Here is a 25,222-nt window from a genome sequence, read left to right as displayed (position 1 = left end):
TTTTAAATTTTTTTATTATTTTTTTATTTTGTTTTAAACGTTTTATTAGGGGCTCATACAACTCTTATCACAGTCCATACATATACATACATCAATTGTATAAAGCACATCTGTACATTCTTAGCCCTAATCATTTTCTTTCTTTCTTTTTTTTTTCCCTTTTCTTTTTTTACATTTTATTAGGGACTCATACAACTCTTATCACAATCCATACATATACATACATCAATTGTATAAAGCACATCCATACATTCCCCGCCCCAATCATTCTCAAAGCATTTGCTCTCCACTTAAGCCCTCTGCATCAGGTCCTCTTTTTTTCCCCCTCCCTCCCTCCCCGCTCCCCTCTCCCTCATGTGCCCTTGATAATTTATAGATTGTTATTTTGTCATACCTTGCCCTATCCGGAGTCTCCCTGCCCCCCCTTCTCTGCCGTCCATCTCCCAGGGAGGAGGTCACATGTGGATCCTTGTAATCAGTTCCCCCTTTCCAACCCACTCACCCTCCACTCTCCCAGCATCGCCCCTCACACACTTGGTCCTGAAGGTATCATCCACCCTGGATTCCCTGTGCCTCCAGCCCTCATATGTACCAGTGTACAACCTCTGCCCTATCCAGCCCTGCAAGGTAGAATTCGGATCATGGTAGTTGGGGGGAGGAAGCATCCAGGATCTGGGGGAAAGCTGTGTTCTTCGTCGGTACTACCTTGCACCCTGACTGACCCATCTCCTCTCTTGAACCCCTCTATGAGGGGATCTCCATTGGCCGACACTTGGGCCTTGGGTCTCCACTCTGCACTTCCCCCTTTATTCAATGTGGTATATATATATATATATATACACACACACACACACACACACACATACATACACACACACACACACACATTCTTTTTTTTTTTTTGCATGATGCCTTATACCTGGTCTCTTTGGCACTTCGTGATCGCACTGGCTGGTGTGCTTCTTCCATGTGGGCTTTTTTGCTTCTGAGCTCGATGGCCGCTTGTTTATCTTTAAGCCTTTAAGACCCCAGACACTATCTCTTTTGATAGCCGGGCACCATCCGCTTTCTTCGCCACATTTGCTTATGCACCCATTTGTTTTCAGCGATCCTATCATGGAGGTGTGCAGCCAATGATATGATGATTTTTTGTTCTTTGATGCCTGATAACTGATCCCTTTGGGATCACTCGCTCACTCAGGCTGGTGTGTTCTTCCATGTGGGCTTTGTTGCTTCTGAGCTAGATGGCCGCTTGTTTATCTTCAAGCCTTTAAGACCCCAGTCACTATCTCTTTTGATAGCCGGTCACCATCAGCTTTCTTCACCACATTTACTTGTTCACCCACTTTGGCTTCAGCAGTTGTGTCGGGAGAGTGAGCATCATAGAGTACCAATTTAATAAACGAAAGTATTCATGCATTGAGGGAGTGCCTGAGTAGAGGCCCAAGGTCCTTCTGCCACCTTAATATTAAACCTATAAATGTAGACAATTAGATCTATTTCCCCATCCTCATATATATGGGAAAACATCTTTATATTTGATAATATATTTTTTTCCTAAGTACTCTTGGGGAACTTTTAACATTTAATATTTGTCTTTCAAATATTGGCATTTAATTTTTTTAATTGGTATTTCCAGTAAAACTGGTTTTATTGGCATTTAATTTTTTTAATTGGTATTTCCAGTAAAACTGGTTTTTACTCAGTATTTTAGACTTTGGATTAGTGATTATTTTAAAGAATTTTGAAGTGAATATATTTAAGTTTAAAATAATACATATTTTTTACTTTATAGTTATTAAATATGATCCTCTAAAAGAAGAAAAACAAAATCTGGAAGCAAAGCAACAGGAACTTAAAAGAATAGAAGAAGCAAAACAAAAAGTAGCCGATCAAGGTAAAGAATACAGTATATAGTAATGATAAATGGCACTGACTAAATGAATTTATGGAACAAAGGATTTTATTAGTATTGATGGGATTCAAAGATTATGCATATTCCTCTTCCTGCACTTATGCTGTGTACTCAAATATAGTCATCTACTTCTCAGTCATCCACAGTTGCATTCTAGGTACATATGATTAATATTTTCATCAATTTTTTTTCTAGTGCCAGTTGAATTAAAAATAGTAGAATGTCGCTAACTATAATTAGCACATTTTAATACGGAAAAAGATAGTAATTAGTTATTGCTATGGGAGAAAGACAAGGCTCTATACTCCTGTAAAGAGTTAGGATCTCAGAAACTCACAGGGGCAAGCTCTGTCCTGTCCTATAGGGTCTCTGTGAGTTGGCATTGACTCATGGTAGTGCTGTCTATATGTATATATATTACATTACCAAAGGCTATCCTTAAAAAATATAGCAACCTTAATATTTTATATTTCATATTCCTTGGCAATCTTTTTTCCCCTTGCCAATCTTGAAGCTAAGGGTAGTTAATATTGTTTTCAGAAAATGAAAAAGAGATTAACTTTCTTTATCCTTATTTGCAAAAAAAGAAGGGAGAAGACCTTCTAAGTTCTAATTTTGTATCCACCAGGGAGAAGGAGTGTATTCAATTATTTTATACCCTGAACCACAGACAATGTATGATGCTACCTTTAATTTAAAGAGATTCCTTTACTGTGCTATTAATACCTTTTCTAATTTGAACATATTTTCTAGCAACAGCTATTATTTGCCATCTTAAGCATGGTTAACCAAAAGAAAAATTTTGAAATTTAACACCAATATCTTTTAAAAAGTTAACGCATTTAGTCTCTTTTCATAGTATAACAAACTTTGGAAATCATACTGTCAGTGTCGTATTTACAAATATGTTCATTTCTTTTAACAAAACATATGTGTGTGTGTGTGTGTGTGTGTGTGCGAGCATAAGAAATTCCATGTATAAATATTTATAGAGTATATTTTAATTCTTCATGTTTTAAAAGAATATTTGTAATTGTAGAACAACATAAGGAAGAGAGACAGGACACTTTTGTAGAAAAATTGGTTACTCAGATCATAAAAAACCTTCAAGTAAAAGTTTCCAGCATCCATATTCGCTATGAGGATGATGTAAGTATTTTGTTTGATGGTGGTTGTTTTTATGTTTCATGGAGGTTATTTTAATGTTTATGGACAAGTGTTCTGTTATGGTCAATCTATGAGATGCTGCGAGGTGGATACTGATGATGGAATCTTTTATGCTTGATTAAACTGTATTAAAATGTTCAGGTATAAGGTGATTATAGAAAATCCCTTTCTTACTCTCTTTGATAAGAACTTTGAATTTAGCACTTATTTATTTAAAAATGATGTAAAACCTGATTTACCTCTGGTAAAAAGCATTGGTCTAGGAGTCAGCAGAGATTTAAACTAGTAATTTGATCTTGAATAGGCTATTTGCTCTCTCTACATTGTTTTCTGTCGCTGTTGTGAGGGTCAATCATTTTTTACAGTATGTATTTGTAAACTGAAAAGTATTAATGTAGTTGAAGTCTTATTTTCCACCACTGATACATTGAAAATGGAGTAAATTTTATTTTGTTTTGCTCTTTAGGTCACAAATCGAGACAACCCATTGTCGTTTGGTATTTCCCTTCAAAATTTCAGCTTGCAGGTACTTTGTTTATGACAAGAAATTTAACAACACTTAATTTACAACACAGTTTTGTTAAAGATTCTGTATAGTGTGAATACGGCCCTTGTGGCTTAGTGGGCTATGAATTGGACCCACCAGCTGCTCCTTGGGAGAAAGATGAGGCTTTTTACTCCTGTGAATATTTTTGGTCTCAGAAACCCATAGAGCAATGGTTCTCCCTCTTCCTCATGCCACAACCCTTTCATACATACAGTTCCTCGTGTTGTGGTGACCCTCCCCCCCTTGAAATTATTTTCGTTGCTCCTTCATTGGGGGACCCCTGTGAACTGCCAAAGAGGCAGTTGTACTCGGTGGTATAGGGTTACTGCGAGCTAGATTCGACTAGTTGGCAGTAGGGATATAGAATGAAGGGCTTCAAAATGTTCATAGAAAAATCAAATTGAGAAATAATGGGATTTTTCCTCAAACTTTTGAAGCCACCTCTACCTTGTAGTCTTTGGATACATATAGTTAGTGTATTATATATCCCACCAGCAGAAATAGGTACCTATACAGGATTGATACAAAAAAAAACATCCAGTGCATTGGAATGAGAGTATGCAGTTTCATATTTTTAAAAATGGTTGATAACCAAATTCAATTTTAGATACCAGGGGCTACTTTTATGTGATAATTATGATGTAGATATTGTTGCTCATGTTAAAAAATATCCATCTCAGAATTTTAAATGAATAATCACAAAAATGACCTCTGAGTATATTTGTTTAAGAAATTTTGGTAACTTATAAAAAGCAAAAAGAAACAAAATACTTTCTTACTACCATTATTAATATTGTGGCATACTTCCTTAATTTTGAAATAGAAGAATTTGAATTGTATAAGCAGGACTCATGTTCTCACATCCAGGATGGACTGTATTAAATTTGTCATTTGGATTAGGTTGTGAATATTTTTATAGGAATAAAATGTTACAGATAAAGTTGAAATTCCTTTGTTCTGTACTCTAATTTATTTTCCCACCCTGTAAGCAAACATCTTAGGTTTGTGAAATTTTATAGTTATTGTTTACTAGATTTTTAAGAGTTTACATGAGTGGTTTGCATGATGCTTTAAGAAATTGGCTCAGTGTTTTTCCTGTTTTTGTTGTTTAACATCTGTGTTTGCCACATTTATTCAATTTAACTGTTGTCTAATACTTCATTTCATGCTTTCATTTGTACCTCTTGGGTTTTTGTGTAAGATTTCTTTTTAAGACATTCTACCAAAAGCTAAAAAAGAAAAAAAAATGAAGAAGGATTCCGAAGAATCAGAAAAGAACTGGACTGCAGAACACAATCAGTGGATTTTGCGTAAAGAAGATAACATGTGGAACAGAACTCACATTCTTGATCTAGATTTACTGAATTTAACCCAGATTTACTGGAGACTAGTAGAGTACCAAGGACTGTGATCCTGAATTGCTCTTCAAACCTTGAATTGAAACTACCCTCCAAAGTCACCTTTAACTAAGTAACAATTTGGCCCCCAAATTTTGTTACCTTTGAATATTGAAAGGAGAAAGAGGTGGCTTTTTATTCGCCTGGAAGTTTACAGTCTCAGAAACCCACAGGGGCAGTGATACTCTGTCCTGTAGGGTTGCTGGGAGTTGGAATTGACTTGATGACAGAGTTTTTAGTTAGTTTTTTTTTTTAAGTATTGGATTTGTGTGTGTGTGTGTGTGTGTGTGTGTGTAAATAATACTTTCAACAGCTATTTCAAAGTATATGCAAGAAGGTTAGAGATCAGGCATTTCAGCACACGGATATAAAACAAGTAGAGTGGAAAAACTGTGGTGCAATGTGTAGAATGTGACCCTGCCCTGATCATTATGTCTTGAAACTTGGGAGTGGAACTAGGTTCTGTTCTCTATATTTTCACTAAAAAGAAAATAAAAAGGGAAAAAGAGAAGTTAAATGATGAAGATTATTCAGTTAACAGTGGGTGGGATAATTGTGCCAGATGCTGCTGTTTGGTTGAAAAATCAGGATGGAGAATTAGTTATTGGGTTTGTCAATTTGAAAGTCAGTGGTTACTAACATAGCAATGGCTCTGACCATTACATTTTGGTCATTAAGAAATTTGACCCTTAGTCCAGATGTATTTAATGAGTTAGTCATTGTGATAAGAATTGTACGAACCCCAATAAAATAATTTAAGAAAAAAAAATGAAAGAAAAAACTAGATACTCTGGGGTATCTAATTAAAATCCAAAAATCTGCTTTAACAAGCCCTTCATGTGATTTTGATGTTAAAGTTTGAGCATCCATTCAGTTCTTCACATTATAATGAAAGTCATCTTTTTAAGATAAGATTCTGATCTTATTTCCCTCAGTTACTTTTTGTTGTTTTTAGAATAAAGTGTAGTTTTGCTTTAAAATGACATATGCACTACCTGTAATTTTTTATAATCTCTGCATATCAAAGTTGTTTTACCTATACATTATAGTCTTAAGTTTCCAATAGAATTATGTAAGTGCTTGAAATATTGTAAACATTACCAAAGTGTGACAGAGACATGAAGTGAGTGCATACTTTTGGAAAAATGGCGATAATAGATATGCCTGTTGCAGGGTTGCCCCCAACCTTCAATTTGTAAGAAACACAGTTATTAGTGAAATGCAGTAAAGCAAAGTAAATTGAGGTATGCTTGTCATTGTTGCTCATGAGATATGGTTAGGTTACCTTAACCCTTGCTGTTTAATTGACGCTGACTCATATTGACCCTATAGACTAAGTAGAATGACCTCGTTTGGTTTTTTTTTAAGGCTGTAATCTTAACAGAACAGGCTGTCAAATCTCTCATCTGAGGAGAGTTTGGTGAACTTCTATTTTTGGGGTTTGTAGCCAAGTGCATAACTACCATACTACTAGAGCAGTATGTCTAAGTTAGCCATCACTTCTTCCATCACACCTCAAGAGTTTGATGTTCCTGCCATGCTCTACCAGTGTACTGTGTATTTAATATTTATGGTGACACTGAATGGTAGTTGCTTGCTTTTGTTTTCTGCTAGGAACTGGGTATTTAAAAGCAGACTTACTGACTGGCTTACAGACTTCTGTCCTTTCTGTCCTTTCTTTAGCTTGGTTGAAAGAGTTTTGCTTGTTTCATTTTGTTTGTCAATTCACTTCCAAGCAAAGAAAACCAAAGTTGATTAACATTTACATTTTGTAACAAATTTGTTTCATGTTCCTGATTCAGTGTTTTATTACAGCAGATTCTTTTTGGGTAGAAATCTGACAGTTTTATTGGCATATCCTACACATACTGTCTGTCATCTGAGTGGTCTAAACATACTGAAAAGAGTTGTGCAATCATCACCACACCTTTAGAGCATTTTCTTCCTCCTCATATTCACCATTATTAGCTCCCATTTCCCCCCTAACCTTTCTTGACATAACCCTTTCAAGCCACACTCACTTGCCCCCATGGCATTCTGACCCACAGTGACCCAGAGCTGCCCCCATGCGTTCCCAAGGCCACCTCTCTACAGTAGTAGTGGCCTCATCTTCATGTGTCTCCCACAGAGAGACTGGTGGTTTTAAACTGCTGACCTGGCAGTTAATAGCCCTACATATATATAACCAGGGTTTCTCAAAGGTACTTTCTTTTTGTCAGTTACTTTTTTTGACTGAATGATGTTTTTAAGGGTATTTCTATGGGAACATGAGCTAGGACATGATAGATGTGATTTCACTCTGCCGTTAAAATGTAAATGATATTTTACTGCTTTTTTTTCTTTTTAGACTACTGATCAAGATTGGAGTCCATGTTTACATAATGAAACTGAGAAACTATTTCGTAAGGTAAAATTTACAGCTATGTTTTGCCAACCTATGTCCTCGATGAAACAAAACCTTTTAGAAATATAGTTGATAATATGTAGAGAAGAAATTATGTGAATTAGATATATTTGCTTAACTCTCATAGGACTTGCTTAATTAATTGAAACTTCAAAAAATATGTTCAAATTCTTCAAAGAGAAAGGAAAATAAGATGTAATAAGCTTGATTTATTTTCAGCTAGTACGATTGGATAATCTCTTTGCCTATTGGAATGTGAAATCTCCGATGTTTTATCATAACGGTTATGATGAATCACTGGTAAGTAAATTTTTATGTTTAATTTGGTTGCATTTTATTTCATATAAGGTTTCATTTATTGCCATTGATCTAAAACTATAGCCAGTTTTTAAAGTGGAATCTACTCTTAGAATTTAAAAAAATGTATGGCTATGGTCTTACATATATGTATAAATGCTTAAATCTTAAAACATTCTTTTAGAATAATTTTATTTGCCCATTTAACATTTTATAATAATAATTTTATGAGACATTATTTACTAACTTTAATATTTTGCCATAGCCAAATCCTCCTGTTTGAATCATTGTAAATTTCTTTTAAGCATTTTAATTGCATATAATAGAATTTTTTAAAATAAAGGTTTATTGGCATGGATATAAATAAAAGCAATTTGTCTTTTAATAGGATAGTATGAAGAATGGCATTGTTAATGAAAATAATAGTCTAGAAGATTATGATTTTGGTGAGTACAGTTCAAAAAATTTAAAAAAGTAGTAAGTATAATCAGATTTAAAATTAACTGGTTGTTATGTCATTATTATGTTTAATGTTAATTTTTTCTTATGAACTTAAATTTGTTTGTAATTTATACAGAAGCAAAACAACGCCCCTCCCCTCAAACAGTTCTTTTACATGTAGTTCATGGTTGGGAAACTCTTAGCTACATATCAAAATTATATAAAAAAGCGTCCAATAAAAGAGAATATTAATTATTGTTGGTTTTTCCTTGTTTCTTCTTTTGGTTTGGTATATATTTCTGCATGTGCATTCTATATCTATAGAGATAGTAGCTGGATTAATGCTTACCTAGGGATTTGGCAGGGGAGATTGGGGGAAATGGGAAACCAACAGCAATAATTACAAGAAAGGAGAAAATACTCGAAAATTGATTGTAGTAATGATTGCACAGCACTTCTTAATATAAGCAAGTTATTCAATTATATGATAGATGAATTACATGTTAATTTAAAAAGAGAAATAAATTTTAATTTAAATTAAATAGAGAAAAATAAATTGTAGTAAATCTCTTTTAAGGATGCTGCAATAGCAATTAGGTAATGTTTATAAAAACATTTGGACATAATAAATTTAATAAGGTTAGATGCTGTAATATATAATGTGAGCTTACTATTTTAAAAGTGAATTTAAAATTTGTCTTCTTTATGTTTTTATTTTCCAAATATCCTAAAATGATTGCATTCCTTTTGTAATTACAAATTAGAAACTAAAATTATAGAGGAAAAAAGGGCTGTTTTTCTCCTCTGAACATGCTTAGAAAATGAATGCTAGTTTAGTTCTTAAACTTGGCTGCCTGACAACTTTCACCTTTAGAATATATGTCCTGGAAGTCTCTCTTTTCTTGGCTTCAGTGATGCTTTCTCTATTTGGTCTATTTTCAAAATCACTGTTTGCCAGTCTCTGGGAATGGAGTTTTGTCTGGTATCAACTCTTAAAATATCATTTCCTTTGTTTTTATTCCCTTGATTCTCTCTCAAGTAATGCAGTCATTTATCCTCGACTGTGTTGCTGCTTCTCAAACCCATTACCTTCCGTTTGACTTTTATCTCCTTTAATTTTCGGTCATTTCGTGATATACCAGTCAGATTCCAAGTAGGATAGAGAACCCCACAGTAATTTGAATAGGGAAAGTTTAATATAAAGTATTACAAACTGTAGTAGAGGATTGGAGTAATGAGGGTTTGTCTAGTAAAATATAGAGAACTCTAAAGAATATAGGAATAGCAGATCAAGGACACAGCCTCTTCCCTAAGGTCCCCCAAAAGGGCATCTCTTCTTCAAGACCTGGTCTAGACCTCATTGGAGTGGGTGTGTCAGGGCTCACTAGGATGTTTGTTGGAAAAGTCTCCGTGGTGCTCGCCCAACAAACCTTGCTGAGAATTCGCCTTTTGGAACTCTTTGAACAGCCTTTCTTTAGAGAACATTATGGAGAAGTGTTTCACTGGAGTCACTCCACCACGAACTCCCTGAGCGGTGTATTGATGGAAGCTCATGGCTGCTGCTGCCCACGGTAGAAACTTGGCCCTCAAGATAGCATCTCTGAGTGTTAGAGAAGCCATACCACTGCAGGAACCTTTGGAATGAGCATACTAGATCCAGGCAGCAAAATTCCTTCCTCCTGAGTGACTTTTCTATGTCATTTAATAATAAGACTTCATTAAACACCATGCCACCTGGCAATGAATTGTTATGTGTTGAAGTCATCCAGAATTTACAGTTGTTAGCAGCTAGAGGATGAGTAGCCTGGTAGTAGATCAACCAGAGAGCAGATAGATGGTGTCGTCTTATATATAGCTTAAGAGTGAAACCTGTGGGAAAGAGGAGCCATATTTTTAACAAGCAACCAAACTAATATTGTTTTATACTGTTATATAGACTTTTGGTAAAAAATATGCAATAACCAGTTTGCTATTTTAACCATTTTTATTTTTTAATTATTAATTGGGAATTAATACATATATCATTCCATAGTTCAAGCACGTCAAACAGAATTGTACATTTGCTACCACAGTCAGTTTCCAAACATTCTTTTTCTTCCTGGATTCCTTGACATTGCTCCCTTTACCCTCCTTACCACCCTAGCCCCCATCAAAATCCTTACTCTCCTTGCTGTCCCTATGGGTTCATCAGTCCTGGGTTTCCTATATATGGAAACATATAAACATAGAACACAACTTCATGAGTGTGACCTCCAATGATATAACGCCTCTGATATACACCCTAAAACGAACAAACAAAAACAAAACAATGAAACCAAAATTTATAGAAAATGGTGAAAATCAGATCAGGTCCAGCATGCATCAGAGGGAGGATCAACTGACAAAAGTTTTAACTGTTCATGTCAGATTTATGCCTTAGATCTTCTATACTCATCTTTCCAGTGCACTCCGTTTTTAAGTGATTATATTCCCCATGATGTGCCGCTATCACCATTGTCTTCCCCAAAGTTCTTTTATCATCATCAGTAATCTCCGTAGGTTCCTCTACAGCTTTAATCATCTTTCATCTACTTTCTGAATTTACCTCTTCTTGATATTTCATGGAAGTGAGATCATACACTTTGTTTCCCTTTGTGTCTGAACTTCAGTAGAACAATATGTCACAACACATTTTGAGTTTTTTTGTGGCTGAATAATTTTCATTTGTAGGTACTACATTTTGTTTATTCATCTGTTACTGAAGGCTTATGTTGTTTGCATATTTGGTTGTTGTAAATAATGCTTGACCATTGTTGTACATGTAACTGTTTGGATCCTGGCTTTTGGATGTATGCTTAGGAGTGAAATTACTGGGAAATATGGCTATTATTTTGTTTGTTTTTTGAGGAACCACTAAATTGTTTTCTGTAATAACCGCACCATTTTGCATTCCCATTGGAATGTACAAGGGTTTCAATTTTTCCTTGTTTTTGCCAATACTTGCCATTTTACATTAAACAAGCGCACAAACAAAACAGCCATCCTAGTGGATGTGAAGTGATATCTCATTTTAATTTTATTTGCATATACTTAATGATTAGTGTGTACCTTTTTTCCCTTCCTCTTATTGCAGGGTTATTTTTGTACTGGTATTTACCTTTATTGTCTTTTCCCTTGTGCCCCAGTAATTTCTTTCTTATTTATCTTCCAACAGTTTTATTGGCATATAATTCACATATCATACCATACCTTATCATTCACAATTCAATAGTTCATTCACATCAAGAAAAGATGTATAATCATCATCACAATCAACTTTCTCTTCTATACCCTTCCATTTATATTCATAGGCATTTTTCTCATTGTTAATCGTAGAGCATTTCTGCAATAGATGCAGCAGAATGAATCTGCCTTCTATTGATGGATACCACCATGTAGCTGTCATTTTGACTTGGTGTTGCTAGGGTGACAGAAGCTATGTGCCAAATACAAGAAGTGGCACCTTTGGTGGACAGGTTTCATCAGCGCTTCCAGCTTCAGATAACCTAATGAAAAACCTGGTAATCTGCTTCCAAAAATTAATCAATGCAAACCTTTTGGACCACCACAGGATATTGTGGTATAGTAGCCACACAATGGACTTGAGCTTACCTTTGATTATGAAGATGGTAAAAGCCTGTTTTACAGGGTTCACCATGAAACAGAGCTGATATCAGGAGAGTTAGCATCAATATTAATGAATAGTTCTTTGTTCCTCATGCCTTCATTTGTTTTGTCCCTTTTACCCTTCACATCTCCCCTTTTTATCTTTTCCTTTGTGAAATAAGCATTCTATAATGGTATCTATCAATTTCTTTTGTTTGTGGAGTTTTCCAGAAAAATTATATTATTGTTTTCCTAATGTTTACCATTCTGTTTTTTTAGGACAAGTTGATACTTCTTGTGTAAGGGGTTTGAATTTAATTGATTTAAAGTACCTGCCAGACTAGCAACAGTGTCATTTCTGAGTTCATATATGGACATTATGTTTGTGGTTTAGTAGAAACAAAACATATCTAGAATCTGCTAACTTGTACAAGTAGTTGATATTAATGGTATTCTATAAGAATAGCTATTTACTCTAATTAAGATGATTATATATAAGTGTGGCATTATGTACTATAGATCTATATTATTATATGCTGGAATCTATGTTATAGGCCACAAATATATTTTCATATCTTGTTACTATGGAGAATTGGAATTTTATGATTAAAATATTTTTTTAGAAAGAAATTATACTTTGGGGATATTTTAAATGATGCGCTTTCTCTTAACTTTTATGGAAGACCAGTATGTTCCTTGTAATTTGACTCTTATTTCTCAGAGAGTGAAGTTTTAGTAAAGTGTCTTTTGTGACACTAGTGTCTTTAAGCAGTGATTTTAGGTTACAGCTATTTTCAGGTTCATGTGTAGCTGCTATGGTTGATTTTTTTCTCTCAGAATTCAATAGGAAGTGATTTTTGTTAGCTATGCTTATGAACTTCGGATTTCTTGGATAATAAAACAGATGATTTAATTCTCTAATATTCTGAGGTTGCTAGACAATCTCTCAAAGGGACTTGGAGTTAATTTTTGGTTGTGGCTTGTTTTCTTGGTTTTGTGATTATCCCTCTATTAGGTTCTGTGTAACTTCATCACCCACTTCTAGATTTATTTATTTTTCTTCTGCTTGAGCATAAGGTGGGATTTTGAAGCAAGAGTAGAATTTTGAGAATTTATTTCTATTCAAATAAAAATATATATTTGAATGTTTAGTGTGTGAAAGAAAATATATAAGTTCTAGGCCTTGGGAAAGGAACCTTGGGGTATAATGGTTACAGGTTCTACTGCGTATTGCAGTCAGTAGTTCGAAACCACCAGCCACTCCTCAGAAGAGAGATGAGGCTTTGTACTCACTAAAGCAGGTGTCCTCAAACTACGGCCCATGGGGCCACATGTGGCCCGCCAAGGACATTTATCTGGCCTGCCGGGTGTTTTTGCCCCATTTGTTTTTTTACTTCAAAATATGATATGTGCAGTGTGCATAGGAATTTTTTCATAGTTTTTTTTAAACTATACTTCGGCCCTCCAACGGGTCTAAGAGACAGTGAATTGGCCCCCTGTTTAAAAAGTTTGAGGCCCCCTGCTCTAAAGAGTTACAGTGTGGAAACTCATAGAGGCAGTTCTACTCTGTCCTGTAGGTTCTCATTGGTATCATCTAGATGGTAGTGAGTTTTAAATTTAGTTTTGAGGCCTTGAATAGGCTTAAAACAAGATGAATGTATGATCTTTATATAAAATATATCTTATAATATAATAGGGTTTCCTGTCTAGCTTTTGCTTTCACTGGTCTCTCTTCTTGATGCCTCTTCTTTTTGGTACTAAGTACCAAGAGCTAAAAGGAATTTATCTTACATTTTGTGTTGAGGCAAACAGCTACTCTTGGATAAACTTTTTCTTCCTGTTCAGAATTAAAATGGAGAACAGATACATACAGAGAACCTGCTTGTATATCCAGAAGCTATAATTGTATAATGGAAGTCAGTGCAGTGGTTAAAGACAATCCCGCCCCTTAAGATTTCTAATATATATTAATTCCCTAGGACTGTGTATTTTCATTAAAAATAACTTGTTAAGACTAGTTTGTCCTTAGCTTTTTGGGGGGAGGGAGGTTTTCAGTTAGCCTTTCTTGTGCTTTAGTAAGGAAGACGAACTGAATGATTAGTAAAAATAGATAAAAACATCCTCATTGCTAATTAAGTGGCAGATAGTTCAATGACCAAATCATGACAGTATGGACCACTGTAAACTGTAGACAAGGTATAAAGAAAATAAGTATTTTTAACTTGATCCCGCTACTGCTTTGAAACTCTTGAAATATAACTTAATGTTTTTCAATTTTTATTATTTTCCAGTATTTCGCCCCATATCTGCTAATGCCAAACTTCAGATGAATCGCCGATCAGATTTTGACTTTTCTGACCCCAAAATAAATCTGGAAGTTGAGTTACATGACATAGCCATTGAATTTAATAAGCCACAGGTGACTTTTAAAATGAGATTTTAATTTGTGTTATTGTTTGACTAAGACAAAATTAAAGATTTTTGAGTGTTTTCCAAGAATACATGTTGTATGGTAACTTTTGTTATATAACCTGTAAAAGTGTTGACTTACTTTACTTTTGTCTTTCATAATTGGACACAACTTTTGGAAGCACTTACAAGCGTTTACCTCTTCTGTTCTCCAGTATTTCAGTCTCATGGAGCTTCTTGAATCAGTTGATAGGATGACTCAAAATCTGCCGTACAGGAAGTTTAAACCGGATGTACCTCTTCACTACCATGCAAGGGAATGGTAAACAGTCACTTCTGTTGTAAATATTTAAAAACTAGAAAATAAAAATGAATTTTTAGATCATAAAATATTTTTAAAGGTAGTCTTAAGGTGATTTGTGCCTAGAATGCACATGACTGCTTTTACTTACAGTGTTAGTGACATTGACTTATGGGATTCTCTTTAATGGAATTTTCATTTATTGTAAATGTGTTGGTATTTTCGTAATTGTTAAAATATAGTCTCCAATTTATTTTTTAGCAATGCCTACTCCCTCCCTAAGTTTCCACATCAAACACACTGAAGGCTATGTATTTCTGCTATTCCAGTTATGTTGGTTTCTAGGAGCCACAATTACCTTAGAAAGTAGTTAAGCCAATTAATGTAATGGGAAAACTTTTATAAAGTTGTATTTATTTTAACAAAATTGATAATGCCTTTGTTTACTTGTGAAAGATTAATAAGTAATGAATTATCAATGCAAAGAGTTAGGAAAAACCAAGTGCTCAGAAAATAGATAATTTTCTTAGACTTTGTATACTAAAGGTTCTATTATACTTAAGTTTTTCATTAAAGTAGAAGTAATACTAATTCATACTATTGCTTTGTTGATGTTAAATGTAGGGCTTTTGTTTGTTTTTTTTATTTAACTAGGTGGGCTTATGCTATAAATGGTGTCCTAGAAGTAAATGTTCGTCCCCACTTACGGATGTGGTCATGGAAACATATTAGAGCTCATAAACAACAAGTGAAGCAATATAAGGAACTATATAAAAAGAAGTTAACAACTAAAAAGATACCTAGTGATATTGCCCTGTCTTTGGAGGTTTGCATTCAAAATAAAAAAAAATATCTATCTTTTGTACTAAGTAGCTCCCATCCCTTTATTGAAAACACTTCCTATTTATTTATTATAATTTTGGCCAATCATTCGTTAACTGTTTTACAGAGATATTTTCTTACTAATATATCTAACTTCATTTAAGCTTTGGTGAAATTCTACGGGTTTTTGAAATTTGAGTTTGTTCTCAGTTCGGAAGGATTTGGGGTCATGCAAATGGTCTGGCTTTATTTTCTACATTGATTCCAAACTCCTCTTCCTCTGTTTGGAAGCCGTATGTTCTCTGTCACCATTGCATTTCCCTTATTGTTACCGTGTGATTCTACATCCATCAGATGAATGTCCTGTCTTCTGCTTGTATCATGCGCACTCTTAGAGCCACGCGGTTCCTCTTATCATTCAAGTTTCTCTTTTTTCTTTATCTCACTTTTGCAAGCTCTTGTTTTTAGTACCTTCTCTTGCTTGAACTTAAGAGGCTTTGCTTTACTTCTTCATTCTTTTGACATTTCTAGTCTTTGTGAGAAATTGTTCACATCGTATGTATTAAGAATTCTCTATTAGTCTTTAAAAAAAAATTATCGGGGGCTTGTACAATTCTTACTACAATCCATACATACATCCATTTTGTCAAGCACATTTGTACGTTTGTTGCTGTCATCATTCTCAAAACATTTTCTTTCTACTTGAGCCCTTGATATCAGCTCATTTTTCTCCCTCCCTGCTCCCCCTTTCCTCATGAACCCTTGATAATTTATATATTATTTTGTCATATCTTACACTGACATCTCCCTTTACCCACTTTTCTGTTGTCCATCCCACAATGAGGAGGTTATATGTAGATCCTTTTAATCAGTTCCTCCTTTCTACCCCACCTTCCCCCCTCCCTCCAGGTATCGCCACTCTCACCGCTGGTCCTGAAGGGATCATCTGTCCTGGGTTCCCTGTGTTTCTAGTTCCTATGTGTACCAGTGTACATCCTCTGGTCTAGCCAGATTTGTAAGGTAGAATTGGGATCACGATAGTGGGGGAGGGGGGAGAAAGCATTAAGGAATTAGAGGAAAGTTGTATGTTTCATTGTTGCTACCCTGCACCCTGACTGGCTTGTCTCCTCCCCACCACCCTTCTGTAAGAGGGTTTCCAGTTGCCTCCAGATGGGCTTTGGGTCTCCATTCTGCACTCACCCTTATTTACAGTGGTAGGATATTTTGTTCTTTGATATCTGATCCCATCGACACCTCGTGGTCACTTAGGCAGGTGCGCTTCTTCCATGTGGGCTTTGTTGCTTCTCAGCTAGGTGGCTGCTTATGTATCTTAAAGCCTTTAAGACCCCAGACTTTTTATCTTTTGATAGCCGGGCACCATCAGTTTTCTTCACCACATGTGCTTATGCACACATTTGTCTTCAGCAATCATGTTGGGAAGGTGTGTTTCATGGAATGCCAGTTTAATGGAACAAAGTGTTTTTGCATTGAGTGAAGGTCCAATGTCCATCTGCTGCCTTAATACTAAACCTATAAATATATTCATGTAGATCTATTTTCCCACCTTCATATGTAGATATATTTACATATGTACATGCCTGTATTTAGACCTCTATAAATACCCTTTGCCTCCTAGTTCTTTCCTCTGTTTCTTTTTACTTTCTTCTTGTCCCACTATCATGCTCAGCCTTATTTGGGTTTCAGTAATTTCTCTCAGTTACATTGCCCTTGCTTAATCCCTACCAGGCCTCTCACACCCTCTTTGCCACTAATTTTGGATCACTTGTTCCCTTGTCCCTGGGTTGGTCAACATCATCACCACCCGGTCTCCCCCTTTCCCATGTTACCTTGGAGCCATGGTCCCATTGTTTTCTCTTCCAGACTGTTCATCCAGCCTATCTTATCTAGATAGAACTGCAGAGATAATAATATGCACTAAAAAACAAGGCATAACAAGACAAAGCGACAAAAGAGAACACAATGATGACAAGAAAACCAATGACCCAGAGAAGAATAATTAAAACATTTTTTTAAAAAGAAAAACTTTTAAATAGATCAAGGTCTGATTTTTGACCTCTAGGTGTGTCCTCCAGTCAAGTCCAGTGGGGTGCCATGCTCTGGCCCCAAAGTCTATTCTTTGCACTCCCTGGGAGCTCCTGCTTTGCTTCCCCAGTTGCTCTGCCACATGCCTTTAGTGTTTTGCCTCTGAGTCACAGGGTCAGACTGGATCAGTGTTGTCCCTCATAGGGCCATGGGTCAGCGAGGGACATTGTGTCTAATAGTGGGATCAGCCATATATGCTCCACTCTGTGCATTGCCTATTCTGTGTGGGGATATTGTCCTCCAGGCCTGGTGGGCCAGGATGTGCTCCACTCTCTCTTCCTCCCCCTTCCTCTTAGCTGCAGCTCAAGTGCCATCTTGTAAATTCTTCTTGGGGGAGGGGCAGTTGTCCATGTAGCTGGTATTGGGGCCGAACCCTCAGGCCCCTCCACTGGCTCCCTTCTCTAGGTCAGCACTCTCCATTCCCATCCCAGAACACCGGATTTAAGTCTGTTTCCTTTTTCCCTGGGAAGAAAGAAACAATACCCTTCCCTTGGGTGGGTCAGTGCCCTGTTCCCCCCAAAATTCTTTATTAGTCTTATCAAGTAAAAGAACTGCTTTTTTAGAATTGTTGAATATTTTGGAAGAGATTATATTATGGCTAGGCTAAATACAAATTATTGGGATGAAAAAGGAGCCCTGGTTGGGTAGTGGTGCACGTTCGGCTTCTAACCACCAGGTCAGCAGTTCAAAACCACCTGCTACCCACTCTGGGAAAAAGATGGGGCTTTCTACTCATAAATAGTTAATGGTTTGAGAAACTCACAGGGGAAATTATACCCTGTCTTATAGGGTCCCCATGAGTAACATCAACTTGATGACAGTGAGTGAGGGGGACTTAAAGACAGGAGTCTCTTGAAATCAGTAATACCATTTTGAATCTGTATCTATTTCCCATTAGAGACTACTTAAATACTGAGTTTTACTTTTATGTTCATGTGAAGAGACTTGGATCAGAGTTATTAGGAATGCTTAGGCTTCGAGGTTTTTGATTGGTTACAGATCTCTTTACTTCTGACTTGGAACCCAAATCTTCCTTGTCCACTGGACAGAAAAGCCAGGTCAGATTGTTTAGATAACAGGAGGTTAGGATTTCTTTCCTTGGGATAAATAAGTAGTTTGAGTATGAGACTATTGAAAATAATTATTTGAACATACAGGTAAACGATTTCGTTTCTGCCAATAGTAATAACAACTTTTCAATTTTTAAAGAAGTTTTAAGTCCATGATGAGCTCTAGACTAATATGACAAATTTGTAATTGTATTGCTTGGTGACAGTGACCTTAACATAATTACCCTTAGCTGTAGTTAAAACCCAAATGGAAGGCATTTTAAGCAATCATTGTATGTTACCTCTTTTGGAGAATAATCTTGTGTGCATAATCTTACGACTTCTATGTGCAAAAGTTAATCCATCATTAGTAACTTTCAAGCTGATACATATATATGAGTTAGCTTCAAAAAGTTCATGGAAAAATGACATCTTTTTTTAAAATTAGGAGTTAATACATATATCATTCTATAGTTCAATAACATCAAGCAGTATTGTACAATTGCTACCGCAGTTTCTTTTTTTCTTTAAGTCATTTATTGAGGGCTCTTTTAGCGCTTATCACCGTCCATACACACATCCATTGTGTCGAGCACTTTTGCACATATGTTGCCATCATCATTCTCAAAACATTTTCTTTCTACTTGCGCACTTGATATCAGCTCATTTCCCAACCCACCCCTCTGTCCCTCATGAACCCTTGATAATTTTTTAAATTATTTTTTCATGTCTTAAACTGACCCCTGTCTCCCTTCACTTACTTTTCTGTTGTTCATAGCCCTGGGAGGGGGTTATATATAGATCATTGTAATCAGTTCCTCCCTTTTCCCCCGCCTTTCCCCTACCCTCCTGGTTTTGGTACTCTCATTATTGGTCCTTAGGGCTTTATCTATCCTGGATTCCCTGTGTTGCAGGCTCTTATGTGTAGCAGTGTACATACTCTCATCTCGCTGGATTTGTAAGGTATAATTGGGGTCATGATAGTGGTGGGAGGAAGCTTTAAAAAAACTAGTGGAAATTTGTATGTTTGGTTGGTGCTATATTGCAGCCTGACTGGCTCGTCTCTTCCTTGTGACCCTTCTGTAAGGGGATATCCAGTTGTCTGCAGATGGGCTTTGAGTCTCCACCCTCCCCCTCCTTCCCATAGATAGGAGTTTTTGTTCTGGGTCTCTCAATGTCTGAAACCTCATCCCATTGACACCTAATGATCACACAGGCTGGTGTACTCCTTCCATGCGGGCTTTGTTGCTTCTCAGCTAGATGGCCGGCCGCTTGTTTACCTTCAAGCCTTCAAGACATTCACAATCCGTTTCTAATACATTATCTTTTAATTCTACTTTTTTCTGAACTATTTAAGACCCCTTGTGTATGTATGTGTATGCATTACTAAACAGAATTTAATGGATACATTATATTGATGGGTGTTTTGTATTCTGATTTATTGGAATGTAGCAATTTGATGGATTATGTACTAAAGTTATTTATGTACAGTAAACTTTTTTTTATTACTTTCAGGAGTTGGAGAAGATCCTGGATATATTTAATATAACTTTAACAAGACAACAGGCAGAAGTTGAGGTAATTCCAAATCCTCTTTCAGTTAACAAAATCAATCTAAACTCCTTATAAATATATTAGAAAACGTGTTGTCATAATTAGGCAGCAATATTCTGTTTCTTAAAAAACTTTAAATTTACTTCTCAATGGGATAAAACTATTTTGATATTTTTCTAATTCACTTAACTAAGAGAGTCACCCCCACCCACCATGGAATTTAAAAGTAATCATTTTATTGGGGTCTTGTACATCTCTTCATCACAATCCATACATCCATCCATTGTGTCAGCTACATTTGTATATTTGTTGCCTCATCATTCTCAAAACATTTTCTTTCTTCTTGAGGCCTTGGTATCAGCTCCTCATTCCCCCTCCCCTCCATCCCTCAAGAACTCTTGATAATTTATAAATTTTTATTATTTTTTCATGTCTTACGCTGTCAGATGACTCCCTTCACTCACTTTTCTGTTGCCAGTCCCCCAGGGAGCGGGTTATATGTAGATCATTATGATCAGTTCCCCCTTTTCCCCTGCCTTCCCCTTCCCCTCCTGGGATTGCTACTCTCATTAATGGTCCTGAGGGGTTTATCTGTCCTGGATTCCCTGTGTTTTCAGCTCTTCTCTGTACCAGTGTACATGCTCTGGCCTAGCCATATTTGTAAGGTAGAATTGAGATCATTATAGTGGGGAGGAGGAAGCATTAAAGAACTAGAAAGTTGTATGTTTCATCGGTCTGAGGGGCCGACCTCAATCTCAACCACATGGATAGACCCCTCCCCACAGAAGAATTCACTTGAGAGGACAGCACTGAAGCTACAGCTCAGGGAGAGGGATGTGTCTGTTCAGAGCACATAGCAAATGAAGGGATAGGAAGAGACAGTGGAACACATCCTGGTTTACCAAGCCCTCAGGACGATATTCACTCTCAGAGCGGCCAAAGCACAGAGAGGAATATAGGGCCATCCCCACTATGAGACATGGCGTCCTTTACTGACCCATAGCGCTACGGGAGACACACTGGAGACAAGGTGTGGGAATTGCGCCCGATTTGACCCCACCACACCGAGGAACAACACTGAGGGTATGCAACTGAACAGCAAGGGGCACTGCAAAGAAGTCCCCAGAGAATATCAAAAATAGATTTGGGGGCCAGGATGTGGCACCCCATCAGACTCGACCGGAAAACACTCCTAAAGGTCAAAAAACAGGCTTGAACTATTTACAAACTTTTTAAGTTGTCATTGGTTTGTTGTTTTGTTGCTTTGTTTTGCTCTGTCTTGTTTTTTGTGCATATTATCTCTGTAAGTGTATCTAGATAAGATAGGCAGGATAAACAATCTGGAGGAGAAAGCAACAGGACTAATGGTTGTGGGGAAATATGGGAGAGGAAGAGGCTGGGGAAAGGAAGTGGGTGTTAACAAACCCAGGGACAAGGGAACAAGTGATCCAAAAATCGGCGTCTAGGAGGGTGTAAGAAGCCTGGTAGGGCTTGATCAAGGGCAATGTAACTGAGAGGAATTACTGAAACCCAGATATAGGCTGAATATAATAGTGGGTGGGACAAGAGGAAAGTAAAAGGAAATAGAGGAAAGAACTAGGAGGCAAAGGGCATTTATAGAGGTCTAAATTCAGGCATGTACATAAGTAAATATACTTATATATGACGATGGGGAAATAGATCTATGTGCATATATTTATAGGTTTAGTATTCAAGGTAGCAGATGGACATTGGGCCTCTACTGAAGTAACTCCCTCAATGCAAGAACACTTTATTAAACTAGCATTCCATGATGCTCACCTTCCTGACATGATCGCTGAAGCAAATGTGAAGAAAGCTGTTGGTGCCTGGTTATCAAAAGATACAGCATCTGGGGTTTTAAAGGCTTGGAGATAAACAAGCGACCATCTAGCTGAGAAGCAGCATAGCCCACATGGAAGAAGCACACCAGCCTGTGTGATCATGAGGTGTCAACGCGATCAGGTTTCAGGCATTAAGAGACCCAGAACAAAAACTCCTGTCTATGTGTAGGAGGGCGAGGGCAGAGTGGAGACTCAAAGCCCATCTGTAGACGACTGGATATCCCCTTACAGAAGGGTCACAAGGAAGAGACGAGCCAGTCAGGGTGCAGTATAACGAAGAGATTTTTAAAAAATCATTTAATTGGGGCTCGTACAACTTATCACAATCCATACATACGTCAATTGTGTAAAGCACACTTAGACATTTGTTGCCCTCATCCTCAAAACATCCGCTATCCGCTTCTGCTCATGGAATCAGCTCATTTTTCTTTACCTTTTTTCCCCTCTCCCCTCTCTATTCTTCCCTCCCTTATGAACCCTTTATAATTTACAAATTATTATTTTATTATATCTTACACTGGCCGGCGTCTCCCTTCAACCACTTTTCTGTTGTACACCCCCCCCCCCCCCAGGGAGGAGGTTATATGTAGATCCTTGTAATCGGCTCCCCCTTTCTACTCCCCTTCTTCTTCTTTCCTCCCTTCTGGTATCACCACTCTCACCACTGGTCCTGACGGGATCTTCTGTCCTGGATTCCCTGTGTTTCTACTTCCCATCTGCACCACTGTACATCCTCTGGTCTAACCAGGTTTGTAAGGTAGAATTGGGATCATGATAGTGGGGGGTGAGGGGTGAGGAAGTGTTTAAGAACTAAAGGATATGTTTCGAAATTCTCTTGACATAAACACAAAATTGACAAGAAAGAAAAAAACTAGAGGGAAGTTGTATGTTTCGTCGATGCTACACTGCACCCTGAGTGACTCATCTCACCACTACCTCTCTGCAAGGGATGTCCAGTTGTCTATAAATGGGCATTGGGTCCCCACCCCGCACTCCCACCCTTCACGATATGATTTTTTGCAACAGGCATATGAGAAAGTGTTCCTGTTCATTAGCCATAAGAGAAATGCAAATTAAAACAACCATGAGATACCACCTAATACCCCTCAGGCTAGCCCAAATCAGTAAATCAGAGAGCAACAAGTTTTGGAGAGGTTGTGGTGAAGTAGGAACCCTCCTCCACTGCTGGTTGTCATGTAGAATTGTACAGCCACTGTGGAAAGCAATCTGGAGATACTTAAAGAAAATGGAAATTGATTTATGAATCAGTCCCTCTACTGGGCATATACCCAGAGGAGGTAACAAATAAAACAACCAGACATCTGCGCTCCAATGTTTATTGCGGCATAATTCACTATCGCAAGGCAAGACTTGGAAACAGCCTAACTTTCCATCAATAGACGAGTGGATTAGTAAACTCTGGCATATACACACAATGGAGTACTGTGCAGCACTGAAAAGCACGGATAATCCTATGAAACACGTCGTTTCATGGGAAGAGTTGGAAGGAATTAAGCCAATCACAAAAGGACAGATATACATACATGAGTCCCCTGAGCTAAGAGATTTCATTGGGAAAAATATTCTAACTAGTTTGATTTATGAACTAATCAGAGGTCATATGAAGGTAAAATGTATCCCCATCTCTTTGAAAACATTGTAATATACAATTCTTGTTAAAAGTGAAGAGAGCTTCATGGTAATCCCACAGTCTTTGTTTAGCTAACGTTGCAGTGCTCTGTGTGGTGTTCGTTTTGCTTATTGTTTACATTTTCCCAGATAAATTTTGGAAATGTCATGTTTCTATGTATTTGAGTTGTTAAATAAAAGATTTTTGTCATATATTTGTAACTTTATTATAGGTAAAGAAAGCTGGATACAAGATTTACAAAGAAGGGGAAAAAGATGCAGCGGATCAGAAAGGATGGTTAGAGTGGCTGTGGAATTGGTCGGAATCCAGCGTCACTGAACAACCTGATACTAAAACTGCATGTATGTCCGTCTTTCGATACTAGTTTTTTATATTTAGTATATTGTGAGGATATTTGAGCCTTGTTTATTTCACTTAGCATGTTTTGAAATGCATCCTTTTTTGTAAAAAAATCTTTTTACTGAAAATTGGGTGAAAGTTTACAAGGCAGATACGTTTTGCATTTAATAATTTATCCACATTTTGTTTCATCTTACTATTGTAATCCTCACAATGTAACATAGCATCCCACCTTCTCCCCGTTTTCTATCTTTTTTTAATTATTAAAAAATACATAAACAATACCATTGCCATTTCATTTTTTTACATCTATAATTTAGTGAATTTGTGTAGTTATCACCACTGTACATTTATAAATATTTTTCATCTCAACGGAATCTCAGTGCCCACTAATCAACTCTGACACTTCCCCCCTCCCCCACCTGCCCCTGGTAAAAGTCATAAACTTTGGTCTTTCTCCATGTCTATTCAGGTATTTCACCTAAGTACAGTTATACAGTATTTGTCCTTATCTATATTTGACTGTTTTACTTTACATAATATCAAGATTCATTCATGTAGTAGCATATTTCCAAACTTTCTATTTATGGGTAAATCATATTCCATGATATGACTATACATATGTTTTTATACATTCATCTAATGGTGGACCTTTGCCTTATTCCCAACCTTTTGCTGTTGTGAATAGTCCTGTAATGTCTGTTTGAGTCTCCGCTTTCAGTTCTTTTGGGGCTGCAGACCTAGCAGAGGAATTGCCAGGTCCTGTGGTACTTCTGTGTTCAGCTATTTGAAACACACCAAACACTTTGCTCAGTGATTCCACTATTTTACAGTCTTTACATCCGTGATGAGAGCTCTGGTTTCTCCACAGCTCAACACTTCCGTGTTACTGATTTTATTCCTAGTAGCTATTTTAATGGAGGGAAGTGGTATCTAATTGTGGCTTGAATGTGCTTTTCCTTGATGATTAATGATGTTGAATATCTTTATGTGCATGTTTGAAATTTGTATACTTTCTTTGGTAAAATGTCGATTAACATCTTTTGCACATTTTTAAAATTTGGTTTGCCTTTTTCTTGAGTAATAGTATTCTAGATAGCAATGCATTATCAGATATGTGATTTTCAAATATTTTCTGCCATTCTCTGTGTTGTTTCTTTACTCTCTTTATAATGTTCTTTGATACATAAGAATTTAAAAAACTTGATGACATCCATCTATTTTTGTCGTTTGTTACATTTGGGTTTGATGCCATTTCTAAAAATCCATCATAAAAAAAAGTTCCTAATGCCTCACCTCTGTGTCTAGTTTTTAGTTCTTTTAGTTCAACCATTGCTTCA

At 36.7% G+C, this 25,222-nt stretch overlaps 1 protein-coding gene across 4 annotated transcripts in view; it reads left to right on the top strand.

Annotated features, from left to right (window-relative positions):
* VPS13A (vacuolar protein sorting 13 homolog A) overlaps positions 1-25,222 on the top strand; it is a 253,560-nt gene that overhangs the window by 22,617 nt on the left and 205,721 nt on the right. For all 4 annotated transcript variants that reach the window (XM_075560517.1, XM_075560518.1, XM_075560520.1 and 1 more), the window contains exons 5-15: positions 1,796-1,897; positions 2,955-3,064; positions 3,549-3,608; positions 7,374-7,433; positions 7,650-7,730; positions 8,116-8,173; positions 14,084-14,211; positions 14,417-14,523; positions 15,157-15,328; positions 19,992-20,054; positions 23,755-23,884. In XM_075560517.1, the coding sequence (XP_075416632.1) occupies positions 1,796-1,897; positions 2,955-3,064; positions 3,549-3,608; positions 7,374-7,433; positions 7,650-7,730; positions 8,116-8,173; positions 14,084-14,211; positions 14,417-14,523; positions 15,157-15,328; positions 19,992-20,054; positions 23,755-23,884 (1,071 nt within the window). The remainder of the gene's footprint in view (positions 1-1,795; positions 1,898-2,954; positions 3,065-3,548; positions 3,609-7,373; positions 7,434-7,649; positions 7,731-8,115; positions 8,174-14,083; positions 14,212-14,416; positions 14,524-15,156; positions 15,329-19,991; positions 20,055-23,754; positions 23,885-25,222) is intronic.

The sequence above is a fragment of the Tenrec ecaudatus genome, chromosome 10, assembly GCF_050624435.1.
Source record: "Tenrec ecaudatus isolate mTenEca1 chromosome 10, mTenEca1.hap1, whole genome shotgun sequence".
Taxonomy (NCBI): Eukaryota; Metazoa; Chordata; class Mammalia; order Afrosoricida; family Tenrecidae; genus Tenrec; species Tenrec ecaudatus.
The sequence above is the reverse complement of the archived record's forward strand: the minus strand, read 5'-3'. Positions and strand labels throughout refer to the sequence as shown.